Genomic DNA, 19047 nt, shown 5'->3' with positions numbered 1-19047 from the left:
ATGGATTAAGCGCTTAGGCCACCCTGTGCTCCTTCACTGGAGGGCAGTAGGTGGGTTCATGCAATAATCCTTCTGAGGAGGAGGGTATCCACGTGACATTCCCACATTTCTTTCTGAGGCTTCCCCAGGGCTAGTTGGTGGTCTATTGGTGTGGATTTGACACACAAATCCCTCTGATGTGTGCCTCCAGGTCCCCCCTGGAGGCTGGCATCCCTATATCACTAGAGGACTTTAGTGGTTCTCCAGTTCTCGCCTGGAGGCTGACACCCAAGCATTGCTTGAGCAACCAGCCACAGCTGTTCCCTGCAGTTCTGGCATGCAGTGTCCCTTTAACCCAGGGGAGATTATGGGAATGGGAAGGAACTGCTATCTGTGTGAAGATGAACAGCAAATCCTTTTTATTCCCATTATCTCCTGCATGGAGGGTGGCATCTACATACTAGCCCTGAGTGAGACAGTGCGTCCCTCCCTGCTTTGGGATTGTTCAGGATTCCAACATCTCCGTTGCCTGGGGTAGATCCAGGTGCCTCTTTTTGACTTCCCTCCCCCCCCAAGTCCCAAGAAGATTGGACCAGGGGGTCCAATTCTAGGGGCTCCCCATCCTCTCCCCATTATATCCAATGGTGAGAAAAAACACCATTGGAAGTAATGGGCCCATTATGTCCTATGGCAGTTGTCCCCAACCCCCAGTCTGGGGACCGGTCCGTGGATCAGTCGATACCATTCTGCGGCTCCTCCTCGTCCTCCTCCCTGGCTGCTGCCTCAGGGGCTGCCCTTGCCACTCCGCCGCCAGCTCACCATTGGTGCTCTCTGGCGGCCGCCATGGCTGGGGCTCACCCTCGGCATGGCACTGTGCAGCTGCTGCTGGCAGCGCCCCCCAGTGGGCGGCGGGAAGTCAGGGGCACCAGCAGGAAAGCAAGCAGAGCAGGGGCTTAGACGGCGGTGGCAACGTCCCTCCCTCCAGGCCTCAGTAAAATTGTCAAGCATTGACCAGTCTCTGGTGATAAAAAGGTTGGGGACCACTGTCCTATGGTGTTTTCTCACCATAGGGTATAATGGAGCGAATGGGAGCCCCCTCTTTGAGAGCCCCTAGAATTGGACCCCCTGGTCCAATCTTTTTGAAACTTGAGGAAGAGTCAGAGAAGAGCCACCTGAAGATATGCTGCAAGTTTTGAGCCTTTAACTTTAATCCTCACATCCCCCACCCCCAGGCCATGGGAAAGGGGGAAACCTGAAAATTCCCATTATGGTCAATGGCGCCATTGACTATAATGGGTTCTGAAGCTCCACCTCGTCTACTCCGGAGCCCGGGGCAAGTCGAGGCAGGTTCTCCAGTGCCTGAGCCAGATCAAGATCTCTCGGAGCCCAAGGCAGGCCAGATTTAAAGGTAACTGCACATGCCTACTGTTGACCTTTTTTCTTTGATATCTAGCTTAGTGGTCCCCAGCCACCGGCGGCCCGGCGCCCCTGGCACCGGGCCGCGCCTCCCTCTCCCCGCCCCCCCTACAGTAAAAAACTTCCCAGGCCGCAAACTTGCGGCCCGGGAAGCTTCTTACTGTGGGTGCGGGGGAGAGGGAAGCAGGGCTGTGCACGCGCATTGCGCAATCGCCCTCCCTGCTGCCGCCAGTCCCCAGCATCAAAAAGGTTGGGGACCACTGATCTAGCTGATACAGTTCGCCATGTAGTTTAAACCGATTATTGCGGGTCCTATCCTCTGCTGCCAACAGGAACTTTTCTCTGCCCTCCTCTGTCAATGTTTCAAATGCTTAAAGACAGTAATCATGTCCCCTCTCAACCTCCTCTTCTCCAGGCTGAAAATTCCCCAGTCCCTCAACCTTTCCTCATAGGACTTAATCATTCTTGTTGCTCGCCTCTGAACCTGCTCAATTTTTCCACATCATTTTTGAACTGGGATTATGACACCTTGTGATTTTGATGTGATGCATCCGTTGATACAGCCCAAGTCTCCATTTGCCTCCTTTACTGCCGCATCACACTGTCAGCTCATATTTAGCTTACAATCCACAACTAACCCAAGATCACGTTCACACACACTGCTACCCAGAAGTATATCTCCCATCCAGTGTGCATACTTTTCATTTTTATAACCCAGATGTAGAACTCTACACTTCTCCTTGTTGAATTACATTTTGTTCTTATTTGCCCATTTTAACAGTGTGTTCAGAGGTCCTAAAGATGTTGGACAAGAGATGTTGGACAAGCTCTCCAGAAAGTTCTTTGATCACTCTCAAGTGCACACCATCTGGCCCAGGGGATTTGAACTCATCCACTGTAGTCAGAGGCCTCTCGACAAACTCTCTGTCCATGTCAACCTGCCACCAAGACACTTTACCTTGCCTACTACCATCCCTAGATATGTCCATAGTCTTCCAGGAAAACAGAGGCAAAATAAGTACTGAGCCTTTCAGCTTTTTCTCTGTCCTATGTCAGAATTTCTCCATCTTCACCCAACAGTGGGCCTACTGCCTTGTTCAACTTACATTTGCTCGTTACATGTCTGAAAAAGCTATTCTTGTTATAGTGGGCTTCCCTGGCCAGTCTCAGCTCACTCCCAGCTTTGGCCTCTGTGATGGCTGACCCACAGTGCCTAGTAACCAGCAAATCCTCTTCTTTAGATACTGTTCTTCTTGAATATTTAATTTTTCTCACTTAGCACCTCCTGAAGTTCTCTGTTCATCCAAAAAGGCTTCTTGAATCCCCCATTATGTTTCCATCTTGCTGGAATAGTCATGGCTTGAGCAAGCAATACCTCTTGTTTAAAGAGGGCCCACCTGTCACTTGCTCCTTTCTCTTCCAGGATTCCAGTCCATGGGATGACGCTCATCATGGCTCTGGATTTATTAAAGTCTGCCCTACTTGTGCCCAGTAGTTCCAAACAACTCATATTCAACCACCTCTCCCTATTGTGTGTATACAATGATAAGCATTGGGCTTTTAATTTTAATATAATATATTTTAATTTTAATATATATTTTAAAGTTATGCTCTATCCTAGGGAAGCTTGAATTCATTCCTCTTGTTTTGACCTGTTTGGGTCCTTGACATTGATATGTCAGGATATTTTCTCCTTCTTTTGGGCTGTTCTGGGGCATTTGGAGGCTTTTTGGCCTGGTAAGGGTTAATAAAGGTGTGGGCTTTCTGCCTTTTCATATCTAAAATATTATTCTCAAGTGTCTGTAATGTAAGGTGACCAGATTTTAACATTGGTAAAGCGGACATCATTGGCCGGGGTGTGTGTGTGTGTGGGGGGGGGGTTCTTGATTAAAAATGTGGTCTATATGGAGCATCACAAATTTTCATAGAATGCATAAAACGCAAAAATAGTATTGTAATATATATTTTTTAATTTCAACATAAGTACAGTTTGCCAGGTGCTCCCAGATGTCCCTCCCTGTCCCGTTGCCCAACTCTTTTGTCTGGCAGATTTTGAACAGCTAAAAGATAAGCAGAAATACACGGCGGGGATAGTATTTCTCTCCACCTCCCCCGGTTGCACGCCTGGAAAAAACGTCTGCAGCGGAATGCCTCCTTGTTTGGCACCAGTTTCAAAACACAGGAACCTTCTTATTAAAAACAAACAAACAACCAAGCCTGCAACCTGCGCGGTCAGCGTAGTGCACATCCCCGCCCCCTCTTCATCCTTACAGTCGAGGAAGTGCAGCTATCGCCGGCATTGCCAATAAGCTCTGGGGCTGATTGCAATTGAGCGCCCGGATTCAGCCGCGCGGTAGCAAAGGGCGAGCAGCTGGCGAAGGGGACGCGAAATCGCGGCGCCTCTTGGGGTCCGCCCACCGGGGCGTTGCTGCCGCGTTAGTTTCCAGGGCTTTTTCTCTCGCCTCCCGAGGACTTGCCTCCGGCCGTGCGGAAGTCTTGCGAGCTGCGGGGCGCGGGAAGACGGGAGGACGCGGCTGGCGCTATGGACCGTTTCCTTAGCCGGGATCCTGTGGATATTGAGGTACCCGCTTCTCCCTGCAGGGACCCCGAGGAAGGGACAGGCGTGAGCCGGGAAGACGCACTTTGACCCGTGAATCCACTGCTGCGACGGCAGCCGTAAAAGGGGACGGGTTGCGTTTGGGAATAGGGTTAATAACGTGAACTATGGAGGCCCTCGGAGGCGGTGCCAAGGGCCTCTTACTCCTCATTAGCAGCTCATCTCGTAAATCTGTGGCTGGGGCCAGGTCTTCCGGGTGACGAGATGGATTTTTCCAAAAGCAGGCTGAGAAATAGCCTGCGTTTCGTACTTTAAGACACGCCCCCCCATACACGCCGTTTTTTATTAACTTTGCAACCACAGCGGTCTGAATATAGTATTTTGGCCCTGGTAGTTGTGATTGGTGATCACCTGCGGATGGAAAACATTGTGTTGGCTTCTATTCTCTCCCTGTAAAATCAGAATGGAATGACAAACACAGAGGGAGCCCAAGACATTTTCATGCCTGAGACAGCAATCCAGTTTGTGTCCCGCCCTCCTCTGGTAAAAACCTGTTCCCCTTCCCCTCACTATCATAATACACGATTCCAACAACCATTTCAGCCAGTTTAGCTTCCATGCCATCTATTTATAGAGGGTTGGCCCTCCATAAATGGCATAAGTACTCTCCCCGTTAAAAACTTAATGTTGTGACCCAAACTGAACATTACATTCCTACTTGTACCTGTATTTTCAAGTTGGCAGCTCAGCATTAACTTCACCGGATGTATTCAAGTGGGTAGCCGTGTTGGTCTGAAGCAGCACAACAAAACAAAATCAGAGTCCAGTGGCAACTTTAAGGCCAACATAGTCTGAGGAAGGGTGCTTGCACTCGAAAGCTCACACCTTGAATAAATCTTTGTTGGTCTTAAAGGTGCCACTGGACTCTGATTTTGTTTTGTTCACTGGATGTGACAGCCTACTCTTTGGCTGTAAATAATGAAAAAAACGGTTTGGGGGGAAGAGTACTGATGCAAGACTGGACATAAGGGATGCTTGTTATTTCATGGTTAGCTTTTTGTTCTGTCCAGCACTCATTGTGCATCCCAACTTTATAGTCGTATTGACATTTGCTGCACACCTGTGTATGCACACATTGGTAAGGTTTTGTGTAGTCCAAGGAGCCAGCCAGAGTCTTGTTGATTATGAGTGGATTAGGCCAGCGGTCCCCAACCTTCATCTGGTCGGGGACCGCCTCCGGGGGTGGGGGAGAGCCAGTGGCCCGGCTGCCGCAGTTGCTCAAAAACACGCATGCGCAGAGTTGCCGCACATGCGCGTTTTGGCCACCAGGGGGCGCAAACGCGCATGCGCGGCAGTTCTGCGTGTGCGTGTTAGCATCGCTGGCGCGTCAGCTGCCGTGCCGGCCTCTTTCCCCCCCTCGCTGCGGGGGGGGGGGAGGCAGGCGCGGCTGCTGGCGGCCCGGTACGATGGTCTTTGCGGCCCGGTACCGGGCTGCAGACCGGGGGTTGGGGACCGCTGGATTAGGCCAAAAGCCTGTTGCATGGGTAGATGCAATGGGATGGGGGGGGGGAAGAGTGGAAGCTCCCAGAGCTCTCTCCCTCACGGTCCCACAGAGGGCTGGGGTGGGACTGGGAGGAGGTATTCTGCCCCCCCCCCAGCAGCCTTCTGGGTGGCATCCCGCTTGTCTATCCAAAGCACTGGAGAGGTTTCCTGGGGCTTGGCGCGGCTGGATGGAGCAGCGGCAGAGATTCCACCCCCTCCCCCCCGACAGCTTTCTCTCTCTCTCTTTTTTTTTTATATATAAAGATATATATAGAAATGAAACTCGACCTCCCATAATCCTTTTTCTTTGTTTCCTCCAAGCTTCATTTGGCAAGACAGTAGAAGCTCCACTGCTCTTGGAATTCTTCCCTTGGTCTTTTTGTTGACGATAGAAGTAAGCGTTGCCATTTTTGCTAATTCAGCAAGTTTATCCAGCCATAAGTCAATAATTAGCCAGAATTAGTCTCGCCGCTGTCATGGCATAAAAGAAGAAAATTCTAGCATGAGAAGAGAGTAGTTCTGGACACACTTATAACAACATATATTCAGCTTTCATAGGAATATTAAACATCTCTTCCAAAACAGCATGTACCTTTACCCAAAATCTATACACTTTCCCACATTACCACCACATGTGAAAGAAAGACATTATCATGACATTTCCAGCACATATTATTATAGTCCTGCACATATAATTATAGTCCTTAGACATCTTAGCAATTACTTTAGGTGTTACATTTTTGTTGTTGTTATGTGCGAAGTCGTGTCCGACCCATCGCGACCCCATGGACAATGATCCTCCAGGCCTTCCTGTCCTCTACCATTCCCTGGAGTCCTTTTAAGTTTGCACCTACTGCTTCAGTGACTCCATCCATCCACCTCATTCTCTGTCGTCCCCTTCTTCTTTTGCCCTCGATCACTCCCAGCATTAGGCTCTTCTCCAGGGATTCCTTCCTTCTCATGAGGTGGCCAAAGTATTTGAGTTTCATCTTCAGGATCTGGCCTTCTAAAGAGCAGTCAGGGCTGATCTCCTCTAGGACTGACCGGTTTGTTCGCCTTGCAGTCCACGGGACTCGCAAGAGTCTTCTCCAGCACCAGAGTTCAAAAGCCTCAATTCTTTGACGCTCGGCCTTCCTTATGGTCCAACTTTCGCAGCCATACATTGCAACTGGGAATACCATAGCCTTGACTAAACGCACTTTTGTTGGTAGGGTGATGTCTCTGCTTTTTAGGATGCTGTCTAGATTTGCCATAGCTTTCCTCCCTAGGAGCAAGCGTCTTTTAATTTCTTTGCTGCAGTCCCCATCTGCAGTGATCTTGGAGCCGAGGAAAATAAAATCTGTCACTATCTCCATTTCTTCCCCATCTATTTGCCAGGAATTGAGAGGGCCGGCTGCCATGATCTTTGTTTTCTTGATGTTGAGTTTCAAGCCAACTTTTGCACTCTCCTCCTTCACCCGCATCAACAGGCTCTTTAGTTCCTCTTCACTTTCTGCCATTAGAGTGGTATCATCTGCATATCTGAGGTTGTTGATATTTCTCCCTGCAATCTTGATCCCAATTTGTGACTCCTCTAATCCCGCCTTTCTCATGATGTGCTCCGCATACAAGTTAAATAGGCAAGGCGACAGTATACAGCCTTGCCGAACTCCTTTCTCAATTTTGAACCAATCCGTGATTCCATGTTCAGTTCTCACTGTTGCTTCTTGACCTGCATATAAATTTCTCAAGAGACAAATAAGATGCTCTGGTATTCCCATCTCTTTAAGAACTTGCCACAATTTGTTGTGCTCCACACAATCAAAGGCTTTAGCATAGTCAATGAAGCAGAAGTAGATGTTCTTCTGGAACTCCCTAGCTTTTTCCATGATCCAGCGTATGTTGGCAATTTGATCTCTAGTTCCTCTACCTCTTCGAAATCCTGCCTGTACTTCTGGAAGTTCTCGGTCCACATATTGCTGGAGCCTAGCTTGTAGGATTTTGAGCATAACTTTGCTAGCATGAGAAATGAGTGCAATGGTGCGGTAGTTTGAACATTCTTTGGCATTGCCCTTCTTTGGGATTGGAATGTAAACTGACCTTTTCCAATCCTGTGGCCATTGCTGAGTTTTCCAAATTTGCTGGCATATTGAGTGTAGCACTTTTACTGCATCGTCCTTTAAGATTTTGAATAGTTCAACTGGAATGCTGTCACCACCACTAGCTTTATTGTTGCTCAGACTTCCTAAGGCCCATTTGACTTCACATTCCAGGATGTCTGGCTCCAGGTCAGTAACTACCCCACTGTGGTCATCAGGGATGTTAAGCTCGCTCTTGTATAGTTCTTCTGTATAATTTTGCCACCTTTGCTTAATCTCTTCTGCTTCTGTGAGGTCCCTACCATTTTGGTCCCTTATCATACCCATCTTTGCATGAAACGTTCTCTTCATATCTCCAATTTTCTTGAAAAGATCTCTGGTCCTCCCCATTCTATTGTTTTCTTCTATTTGTTTGCACTGTTCATTTAAGAAGGCATTCTTATCTCTTCTAGCTTTTCTCTGGAATTCTGCATTCAATTGGGTGTATCTTTCTCTTTCTCCCTTGCCTTTCACTTCCCTTCTCTCCTTAGCTATTTGTAAAGCTTCCTCAGACAGCCATTTTGATTTCTTGCATTTCTTTTTCTTTGGGATGGTTTTAGTTGCTACCTCTTGTACAATGTCGCGAACCTCCGTCCATAGTTCTTCAGGCACTCTGTCTATCAGATCTAATTCCTTAAATCTATTTGTCACCTCTACTGTATATTCGTCGGGGATATGATTTAGTTCGTACCTGAGTGGCCTAGTGCTTTTCCCTACTTTCTTCAATTTAAGCCTAAATTTTGCAACAAGAAGCTCATGATCTGAACCACAATCAGCTCCTGGTCTTGTTTTTATTGCCTGTATAGAACTTTTCCATCTTTGGCTGCAGAGTACATAGTCAATCTGATTTCTGTGTTGACCGTCTGGTGATGTCCATGTGTAGAGTCGTCTCTTGGGTTGTTGGAAAAGAGTGTTTGCTATGACCATTGTATTCTCTTGACAAAATTCTACCAGCCTGTGCCCTGCTTCATTTTGTACTCCAAGGCCAAACTTGCCTGTTATCCCGGTTATCTTTTGGCTTCCTACTTTAGCATTCCAATCCCCCATGATGATAAGCACATCATTTTTTGGCGTTGCTTCTATAAGGTGTTGTAGGGCTTCATAGAACTGATCAACTTCATCCTCTTCAGCAGCAGTGGTTGGGGCATAGACCTGGATCACTGTGATGTTGAATGGTTTGCCTTGGATTCGAACTGAGATCATTCTGTCATTTTGGGGATTGTATCCCAAGACTGCTTTTCCTACTCTCTTATTGATTATGAAGGCTACTCCATTTCTTCTGCGAGATTCTTGTCCACAGTAGTATACCTGATGGTCATCTGAATTAAATTCACCCATTCCTGTCCATTTTAGTTCACTGATTCCTAAAATGTCGATGTTCAGTCTTCTCATTTCTTGTTTAACCACGTCCAGCTTGCCTTGATTCATGGATCTGACGTTCCAGGTTCCTATGGAATAAAAATCTTTACAGCATCGGACTGTCTTTTCGCCACCAGTTACTTCCACAACTGAGCGTCCTTTCGGCTTTGGCCCAGCCGCTTCATTCATTCTGGCGCTACTCGTACTAGCCGTCTGCTCATCCCCAGTAGCATATTGGACACCTTCCGACCTGAGGGGCTCATCTTCCAGCGTCATATCGTTATGCCTATTGGAACTGTCCATAGAGTTTTCATGGCAAAGATACTGGAGTGGTTTGCCATTTCCTTCTCCAGTGGATCACCTTTTGTCAGAGCTCTCAGCTATGACCTGTCCGTCTTGGGTGGCCCTGCACGGCATAGCTCATAGCTTCACTGAGCTACGCAAGCCCCCTTGCCACAACAAGGCAGCGATCCTTGAAGGGGGTAGGTGTTACATACCATCTGTAAAACATCTTATACCAATGTTCTTTTAATATCTGACTATTTGTTAACTTAGGCACTTTAACCCATATACGTTCCCATGTTTTTAGTGTGCAGTATTCCAATATTCTGCATCCATTTAATCATACAAGTCTTAACCTGTTCAGATTCAATCTCATATCTTAATAACAGCTTATATATCTGGCCTTGCAAATGTGGTTTGCACTGAAATGTTTTCAAAGTCCCTGAGAAAAGCCCCCATGTTCACCTATCTAATAAACTCTGATTTAAATCTAGAGAGCAATTGATTAAATTATAGCCAATGTATGTCCAAGCCTTCTTTCTTTAAAGTTTGAATATCTTTAAATTCTCCTGTCTTGGATAACATATCCTTGTATCTTAGACACGTAATCCTCTTCTGTTGAAATCTTGAAAAATAAGCTTCAACTGGAGATTTCATCAATGAAGGTGAGGGAGAGAGCCTACTTTAGTATCTACGCCAGATGACTATAGATTAAAATTTGTTTTTTTCTTCACCTTTTGCTTCGTTGGAGGCCAAAGAATGTTATGAAGTCCTTTTCCCCATACCCCGGCAGCCTTCTTGTTGCCACCTTGTCTGGGCGTGCAGAGCGCTGGAGAGGCTCCCCAGGGCTTGGTGCGGCCAGGAAGAGTGGTGGCGGAGACTTTTCCTCCCCTGCCCCCCCCACTGCAGCCTTCGCATCGCCACTTCCAGACTCTTCCCACCACCAAGTCTGCTTTCCCCCCTGATTATTGGGACCTTTGACCCTGGCACTCCCCTTGTATGTCCCCTTTTCTGTTGCCCAATTCTTATCTGAACCCATTATTACTGCCATATATTGAACATGTGGGTTTAGGCTAGAGTTGCTGGGTAGCTAGGGCAGGACGTAGGAAGATTGGGGGAGGGTTTTATTTCTTGTTGCCAGATTGTGTGGTTAACTATGTTTTATTGTTTTAATGTTGTACTGGGGTTTTTATTTGTAACCAGCCACAAGACTACTCTCAAATGTGGTGGATAAAAAAATCCATCAAACAAACAAATAAAATGGTCAACTTCATTATATTGTTCCAACCCTGACCATTAATACATCTGGACTAGCAGCCCAAATGGCTTTAAGGCTTATGATGGCTAGCTTAAGACAAGCTTTACTGGAACAATGTCGTCTAGTACTATGTTTTTAGATGTGACCAACAAAATGGTCCTATGACGATCATAGCAAAGCCATGAAAACATAAACACTTTTAAAAACTCAAATTATGAGGGGTGATCAGTCTTCAGTCTGCACGTACTGTGAAGCTCTGATATCAGAAGAGATAATGCTTCTGGAAAATATTGGGTATTGATTGGGCTGGGGTGAGGGGAGAGTGCTCAATTCCACAACTTTAGGGGACTATTAAGAGGCTTTTGCATAGGACACTTGCAAGGACATCCCATGGGGAACTTCACCAACTTGTGGAGACTGGTTGGTGTTCTTTTAATTCAGGAGTCTTCTGTCTGACACAGGCTATCACAAGACCGCATTAATGCTCTAAAAATGTTGGGTGTTTGTAAGCCTGTCCTCCAACTACAATGGAGGCAGCCAATGACAGAAGTAGCAGTGAACATTAGGGACAAATTGGTCTTTTGGATGTGTGTCATCAAGCTGAGCTTTATAGGCAAAATCTTGAAGGCTTTAAGGAGTCCTCGCACACTTTTGGCATAAGGCACTAGCTCTGAGTTAGCCCTGTCATGTCTGTACTTGGTGATCAGCCTTCAAGGACAGCTTCAGTTCTGGGCAATGGACAGTCATAAATAAGCATACATCTAAATTAATTAGCACATGAAGATGAACAGTGATATTTTTTCCAGCCTCTGGGAAAAGTGGCTGTCTTAAATGTAGTTCATTAGGCTCACAGCTGGTGATATGATTAGAGTACTATGATTTTTTTCATTTTAACTATCTTGCAGCTTTTTAAAACTTTTGACATAGTTTTGACTTTATCCCTTTAAAAACAGCAAAACAGTGACTATTAGTTTAAATTGTTTGGTTGCTTAGTTGAAGGATATGTGGAGGTATGGTTACCTTTCCAATCTGTTGGTTATACATTGCCATTCAGCAATTGTAAAGGGCCTCTTAAAGACAGTTTCATTCAGAATACTTCCAAACTTCATGGTTTGTTTGGCTATAAACGGGTGATTTTAAAAACAAAAGCACAATGCTGCCATTCCTATAAGTTATGATCCAATAATCTGAACTCTAATGTTTCCATGTGATTATAATAAATCTTTTAGCCTCAAAAGGCCTTTCTGTGTTTACCATAACAAACTAACGGCTACACTTCTGGAATAACCTGTTTGTAACTTGACTACCCTTTCCCACACCAAGCAATGACTGTCATCTTTCATATTTCCTATTTATTAAAATTACACAAGAAAAAAATGCTTAGTAGACTGACTCCTTAGCCCTTAGGCAGTGGTATTCCATTGCAGATTTCTTTTGCAATGATCTCTTGTTTATAATGAATTTAACTTTGATGACAGGCGGATCACAAGAAAGGCAGCAGCTATCCAAAATTTAATCCTGGAGGAATTGATGGTAGTTCCTTTGTCATTGATGGATACTCTTGTGCTTGGTTTTAGACTGTCAGGGGTAACACACTTGTGCAGGGGTAGTAGACCTATTAAAATGATCTGCCCATAGCACCAGATGGATCCAAATTGTCTTCTGATGGTTGTGGAGGATTTTTCTATTGATATGGTTGGTGCTTCTGTCCTTGCCCTGGTTGACCTCTGGAATGAAGAATTGACCTAAGCAATTGACAAGATTGTTCCCAGGAGCCCTCTTGCAGGCATCAGAGCCCAGGTGGCCCCTTGGTTTACAGAAGGCCCTATGCCTTCTGTAAAATCGGCTGTGAAAATTGGTGGCTAGAGTGACAGTGGAGGATGAATCTGATAGATATGAGCTAAAGTTCATTTTAAAGTACATTCTGTAGCAATGATGATGACAAAGAAAAAGTATATCCTTACCACCATTGCATCTGTTGTAAGTCAGCAGAATTTTTAGGGTGGTCAAAAGGCTTGTTGGGATCTGACATGCAGTAGGAGGTCTGCTATTTCACATCTATACCAGCTTGGACTCTACCAGAGACAGGGTCAGATAGTGCTGGAGTGATAACCTGCTGGGATACTTTTAGAACCATAGAGTTGGAAGGGGCCATATAGGCCATACAGGCCAACATAACTGCTCAATGCAGGATCAGCCTAAAGCATCCATGATAAGTATCTGTCCAGATGCTGCTTGAAGACTGCCAGTGAGGGAGAGCTCACCACCTCCTTAGTGTATTCAATCTGAGGATGTGGACAAGATATTTGGAAGTTTTAGGCTTACTACCTGCTTCCATGACTACTGTCATTCCTGACTAGGCTTGTTTACCAGGGGCCCTATCCAGACAGATTTGGCTTCAGTGCCAATTAAAGTCAATGGCGCTATTGACTTTAATGGGAATTCCGGCATTCTCGCCTTTCCTGGGACTTCCAAACTCCGGGTAGCTCTGGAATGCTCTTCCCTAACCCTCCTATGAATTTCACAATGATTGGACCACAGGGTCTGTGTTCAGGGGTTCCAAAAGAGGGTTCCCCCATCCGCTCCATGCTATCCAATGGGACGGACTCTCCATTATATAAAATGGAGAGATGGGACACCCTCTTTTGGAACCCCTGAACATGGACCCTGTGGTCCAATCATCATGAAATTCGGAGGAGGGTCAGGGAAGAGCCTCCTGGAGCTACCCTGAGAGTTTGGAGGCTGTAACTGAAAACCCCGGGCCCCGGGAAAGGCGGGAATTCCAGAATTACCATTAAAGTCAATGGCGTCATTGACTTTAATGGGCGCCAAAGCCAAATCGGACCACATAGGACCCCTGGTGCCCAAGTCTATTCCTGACTATTTAAAGCAATGACTAGGGTGAGACCCCCTGATGTGTCCAAGGGGTTATTAATGCCTCTTTGAGAGGTGTGGTGGTTGTCCCAGTCTTGAAACAGTATGTGGTGCATCCACTATGAGAAGAAGTCTATTCTAGATCTAGAAGATATCAGTAACTGTTGATTTTTGTGAAATGTTCCATTCTTGAGCAAAGTGATTGAACAGGTGGTGGCTGGATAAATTCAGGTATTATGTGAAGCAGTGTTCGGATCCTTCCCAATATGTTTTCAGGTCTGGTTATGAGACTAAAATAGCTTCGGTCAACCTGATGGATGACCTGTGCTGGCAGATGGACTGGAGGAGTGTGCCTCTGCTGACCCGCCCCTTCCCAAAATGGCCAATGATGAGTCTGGAGGGGATGGGAAGGGGAGGGGCCCTTGGTGAGCATCTATACAGCTATGGTTCCCAACCATATTCTGTATGATTGTGCTACTTCTGGGATTTCTTGAAGCTTGAAGAATGTTTGAGATATGAAACTACTGAGTGAGGTAATCCAGATTCCTGGATGGGGTTTTTATGAACGTACAGATGACAGCTCCATTCTGATTCACCTGAATTGATTCATGGAGGCAGCTGTGAAGTGGATGTGGACTAATAAACCAAAGCATCTTGACAAGATGGAACTACTGCTGGTGGGTAGAAAGCCTGACCCAGAACTTCAGGTCCCACTGTTGATTACAAAATAATAAAAATGGATCATAAAAACAGACCACAGGTAGCTTGAAACAATGGTTTCCAGACTCAGCATTTTAAAAACCAACCCCTTAATTCAAAGTTTTGGTGAATAGCAATTTTTGGCCTGATGTCTGAAAGAAACTTAGGCACCAAGCAAGTCTCAAGGGGAAAAGAAAACCATGGGGGAAAAAGGGGGGGGAACGGGGGGGAAACCATTTAAAAAACCATGGACAAGAATGCTGGAAGGGAAGGGAGCATGTGAAGGGTGGGCGCTACTCAAACAAGAGCTACTGCATGCTCAATCAATGACTATCCCAGAAAGAAGAAAACACTGCAGGAGCTCTAAGAAGCCTATTTGGATGAACAGAGAACTTCAAGAGGAACTAAGAAAGAAAAGGGAGATGTTCAGGAAATGGAGGGAAGGACAGAGCTCTAAAGAAGAGTACCTACAGGTTACTAGGCACTGTAGATCAATCATAAGAAAGGCCAAAGCTGAGAGTGAGCTAAGATTGACCAGGGAAGCCCACTGTAACAAAATATTTTTCAGTTATGTGAGGAGCAAACGTCAAGTAAAGGAGGCAATAAATAGGCTCACTGTTGGGTGCGGATGGACAAACTCTAATGCCTATTTTACATCTGTTTTTTCCCACAGGTCAAAGGGTTTAGGCACATCTAGAGATGGCAGTAGCCAAGAGATAGTGTCTGGGTGGCAGGTTGACATGGACAGAGAGGTTGTTGAGAGGCATTTAGCTGCACTGAATGAGTTCAAATCCCCTGGGCCGGTTGAAATGCACTCGAGGGTGCTCAAAGAACTTTCTGGAGAACTTGCAGAACACTTGTCCATCATCTTCAGGACCTCTTTAAGGACTGGAGATGTCCCAGAGGACTGGAAGAGAGCAAACATTGTTCCAATCTTCAAGAAAGGGAGGAAGGATGACCCGGGAAACTATAGACCAGTAAGTCTGACCTCTGTTGTGGGTAAGATAATGGAGCAGATATTAAAAGGAGCGATCTGCAAACATCTGGAGGACAATTTGGTGATCCAAGGAAGTCAGCATGGATTTGTCTCGCAACAGGTGCTGTCAGACCAACCTGGTTTCCTTTTTTGACCAAGTGACAGGTTTGCTGGATCATGGAAATTCGGTTGATGTCGTTTACTTGGATTTTAGTAAAGCTTTCGATAAGGTTCCACATGATGTTCTGATGGATAAATTGAAGGACTGCAATCTGGATTTTCAGCTAGTTAGGTGGATTGGAAATTGGTTAGAGAACCGCACTCAAAGAGTTGTTGTCAATGGTATTTCATCAGACTGGAGAGAGGTGAGTAGCGGGGTACCTCAGGGCTCGGTGCTCTGTCCGGTACTTTATTAATGATCTAGATGAGGGGGTGGAAGGACTACTCATCAAGTTTGCAGACGACACCAAATTGGGAGGACTGGCAAATACTCCAGAAGATAGAGTTCAACGAGATCTGAACACAATGGAAAAATGGGCAAATGAGAACAAGATGCAATTTAATAAAGATAAGTGTAAAGTTCTGCATCTGGGTCAGAAAAATGAAAAGCATGCCTACTGGATGGGGAATACGCTTCTAGGTAACACTGTGTGTGAACGAGACCTTGAGGTACTTGTGGATTGTAAACTAAACATGAGCAGGCAGTGTGATGCAGCAGTAAAAAAGGCGAATGTCATTTTGGGCTGTATCAACAGGGGCATCACATCAAAATCACAAGATGTCATAGTCCCATTGTATACGGCACTGGTCAGACCACACCTGGAGTACTGTGTGCAGTTCTGGAGGCCTCACTTCAAGAAGGACAAAGATAAAGTTGAAAGGGTACAGAGGAGAGCGACGAGGATGATCTGGGGCCAAGGGAACAAGCCCTATGAAGATAGGTTGAGAGACTTGGGAATGTTCAGCCTGGAGAAAAGGAGGTTGAGAGGGGACATAATAGCCCTCTTTAAGTATTTGAAAGGTTGTCATTTGGAGGAAGGCAGGATGCTGTTCCCATTGGCTGCAGAGGAGAGGACAGGCAGTAATTGGTTTAAACTACAAGTACAACGATATTGGCCAGATATCAGGAAAAAAAATTTCACAGTCCAGAGTAGTTCAGCAGTGGAATAGGCTGCCTAAGGAGGTGGTGAGCTCCCCCTCACTGGCAGTCTTCAAGCAAAGGTTGGATACACACTTTTCTTGGATACTTTAGGATGCTTAGGGCTGATCCTGCATTGAGCAGGGGGTTGGACGATGGTCTGTATGGCCCCTTCCAACTCTATGATTCTATGTTATAAAATCATAGAGTTGGAAGGAGCCATACAGGCCATCTAGTCTGATCCCCTGCTCACGGCTGGATCAGCCTAAAGCATCCAGGATAAGTATCTGTCCAGCTGCTGCCTGAAGACTGTTAATGACGGGGAGCTCAACACCTCCCTAGACAGTCAACTCCACTGCTGAATTACTCTGACTGTGAATAAAACATTTCTCCTGATATCTAGCCGTTGTTGTACTACATCTAGTTTAAACTCATTATTGTAGGTCCTATCCTCTGCTGCCAACAGGAAACTTTCCCTACTTTCCTTTTAAGTAACAACCTTTCAAATACATAAACATTCCCAAGTCCCTCAGCCTTTCTTCCAAGGGTTTGATCCCTAGGCCCTGGATCATTCTTGGTGCTCTCCTCTGAACCCCCTCAATTTTGCCTACATCCTTTTTGAAGTGACGCCTCCGGAACTGCACATAGTACTCCAAGTTACTTTTAAAATACCAGTGACAGTCATCCTGTGTAGCATACAAGCAACATGGTCTTTTTGTGTGATGCGCAATTTTGCACAGGTTCTTCACATAAAAGTCACAACCCAAATTAAAAGTCTGTACAACATAGGAGAGGCTAGAGGGCCTTAAAATTAATGATTCAAGTGTGGAATCAACAGAAAAGCAATCTCGATCAGTTCATAGTCATGTGATATCCAGCTGGAGAGAAATAAAGAGAAGACCCAAGGATTACTGCAGTTCAACATTTCGATGTTATCTTATTCTACTACTAACTGGATACCTCTATCTCTCCAAATTTACCTGGACTCTTGAATGGGGTTTTCATAAAATAAAGAAACCAAGTTTGAGATCTTTAGAACTCTTCCAGTAACCATCTGAAGGCAACCAAGCAAGTTCTTCTCCTACAGGGACAAGAATGCAATCTACATCATCAGGAATCTGGTGTTTATCAAAGTGCACATTTTTAAAAAACTTGCTACAAACAAACCTAATACTGCTAGCTAGGAAAGATTGCCTTACAATGAATAAGAAGACTCCCACAGGGTCATCTTGGATCAAGGACTTAATGAAAATGTGTCACTGTGGAGGACAGCAAACTATCTATGACAGGAGAAAAATTGCCGAAAAGTTGAAGCAATCTGTAGAATCTTTTCCAACTACCTTGGGAATGACATGTTATCCATATATTTGGCCCAAACTAGAGGCAGGGACATAAATAAAAAGAAATCAAAGATGCAGCAACAGATACAACCTGGTAGCGTAACAAACTGACATACCATATTTTAAGAACAAACAAATGAAGTCATAGACAAAAGGACATGCATACTAAATTGCAAAACAAATAAGTAAAGATCTGCAAGATGCAACCTGCTGCTTCAGAAAATCTGAAGAGCAAGAAACGTGATTTTAAAAAAAATATTAAAATCTGTTCATTTGGGCTATTATTTGGGGTTAAGAATGTCAAAACTGTCTGAAAAGCAGCTTAGCTTTAATAATTTAAACCTTTCCATTCATTTCCAGAGAACAAAACTCAATGGATTTATGCAGGAAAAGCAATGCAGAAATATCATATTAGGTATTCACTACACCATCTAGGGGAAAAACCCCACATGAAAAATAGTAGCTAATAGAGCACTTTCTATGGAAATTGTACATTTCTTCTCATTGTGTATTCATTTTTTAAAAGAGGTAAAAATCCTAAAACCAAAAATGGCACTCAATTATTTTAGGCTAGCAATGAGAATGTAAAAGTTTAAGAAAGAGCCACTACCAATCTGGTAAGCAAAAAGATGAAGCAATACTGTTAGGGAGTCTGTATTATGGGAAGTTAAGAAAGATTACTTATTATGAACTTATTAACTTCCTCCCAATGAAGGCTTGAGAATGTGGTCAAAGGATTGCTTCCTAAAAGAGCAATATTTCAGAAAATACAAATTTAATCTTGTTACACTAAACAACTGAACACCCAAACTCGTGTTTTAATAGGTCACCAGACCAAGTCAGAAGTTATTTCAGCAATTTAAGTCAATACTATACAGGCCACAATGAAATGGAATTGGTTGTTATCAGCCCAGAGAGTCTCACACTTTGTCATACCAAATATCAACAAATCAGTCACAAAGTTTGCACTTGACTAGACACAACTAGAAGGAAAACCTGCATCAGCTAGCAGGGCTCACCTTACGCTCAGTATAGGAGTCACAACATGCACCAAAGTTATGGGGGACAACTCCTAGAAAAATAATGAATGCTTAAGAATAACAAGTGGGGAGGAAATTGCGTTGCCATCACACTGAGCCATTTTTAATATCCAGGCCAGAACACAAAACAAACTATTAAATTGTAAAGAGAGGAACAGAAAGTGCCATTGTTTGATTTCTGACACTCAGACACAAGGGGGTATATATTGATGGGTGGACATCTGGAGGTGGTGAATGAGAAGCAACTACTAGACACTGTTGGTGCATCACTTAGGAAGAAACCACATCACAGGGAATTTCTGAGCTCTTGCAACCATCCTTGCTTCGTCTCCCCCAACTCTGATGTATAGCTGAAAGGTATGTGGACTTCCCACCCCATTTAACTGGTTGCCACTTGCAGGACAAGGGAAAGATATTGTTTTTCCAATTACGTCTAAACTCGAGCATAAGCCGACCCGAATTTTAGCCGA

General features: G+C 44.9%; 1 protein-coding gene across 2 annotated transcripts in view; it reads left to right on the top strand.

Annotated features, from left to right (window-relative positions):
- Positions 1-3720: 3720 nt before the first annotated feature.
- DPYD (dihydropyrimidine dehydrogenase) overlaps positions 3721-19047 on the top strand; it is a 609807-nt gene continuing 594480 nt past the window's right edge. For both annotated transcript variants that reach the window (XM_077332983.1, XM_077332982.1), the window contains exon 1: positions 3721-3976. In XM_077332983.1, the coding sequence (XP_077189098.1) occupies positions 3938-3976 (39 nt within the window). In that variant the 5' untranslated portion in view covers positions 3721-3937. The remainder of the gene's footprint in view (positions 3977-19047) is intronic.

Source organism: Paroedura picta, chromosome 4, assembly GCF_049243985.1.
Source record: "Paroedura picta isolate Pp20150507F chromosome 4, Ppicta_v3.0, whole genome shotgun sequence".
In the NCBI taxonomy this organism is placed as follows: domain Eukaryota; kingdom Metazoa; phylum Chordata; class Lepidosauria; order Squamata; family Gekkonidae; genus Paroedura; species Paroedura picta.
The sequence above is the reverse complement of the archived record's forward strand: the minus strand, read 5'-3'. Positions and strand labels throughout refer to the sequence as shown.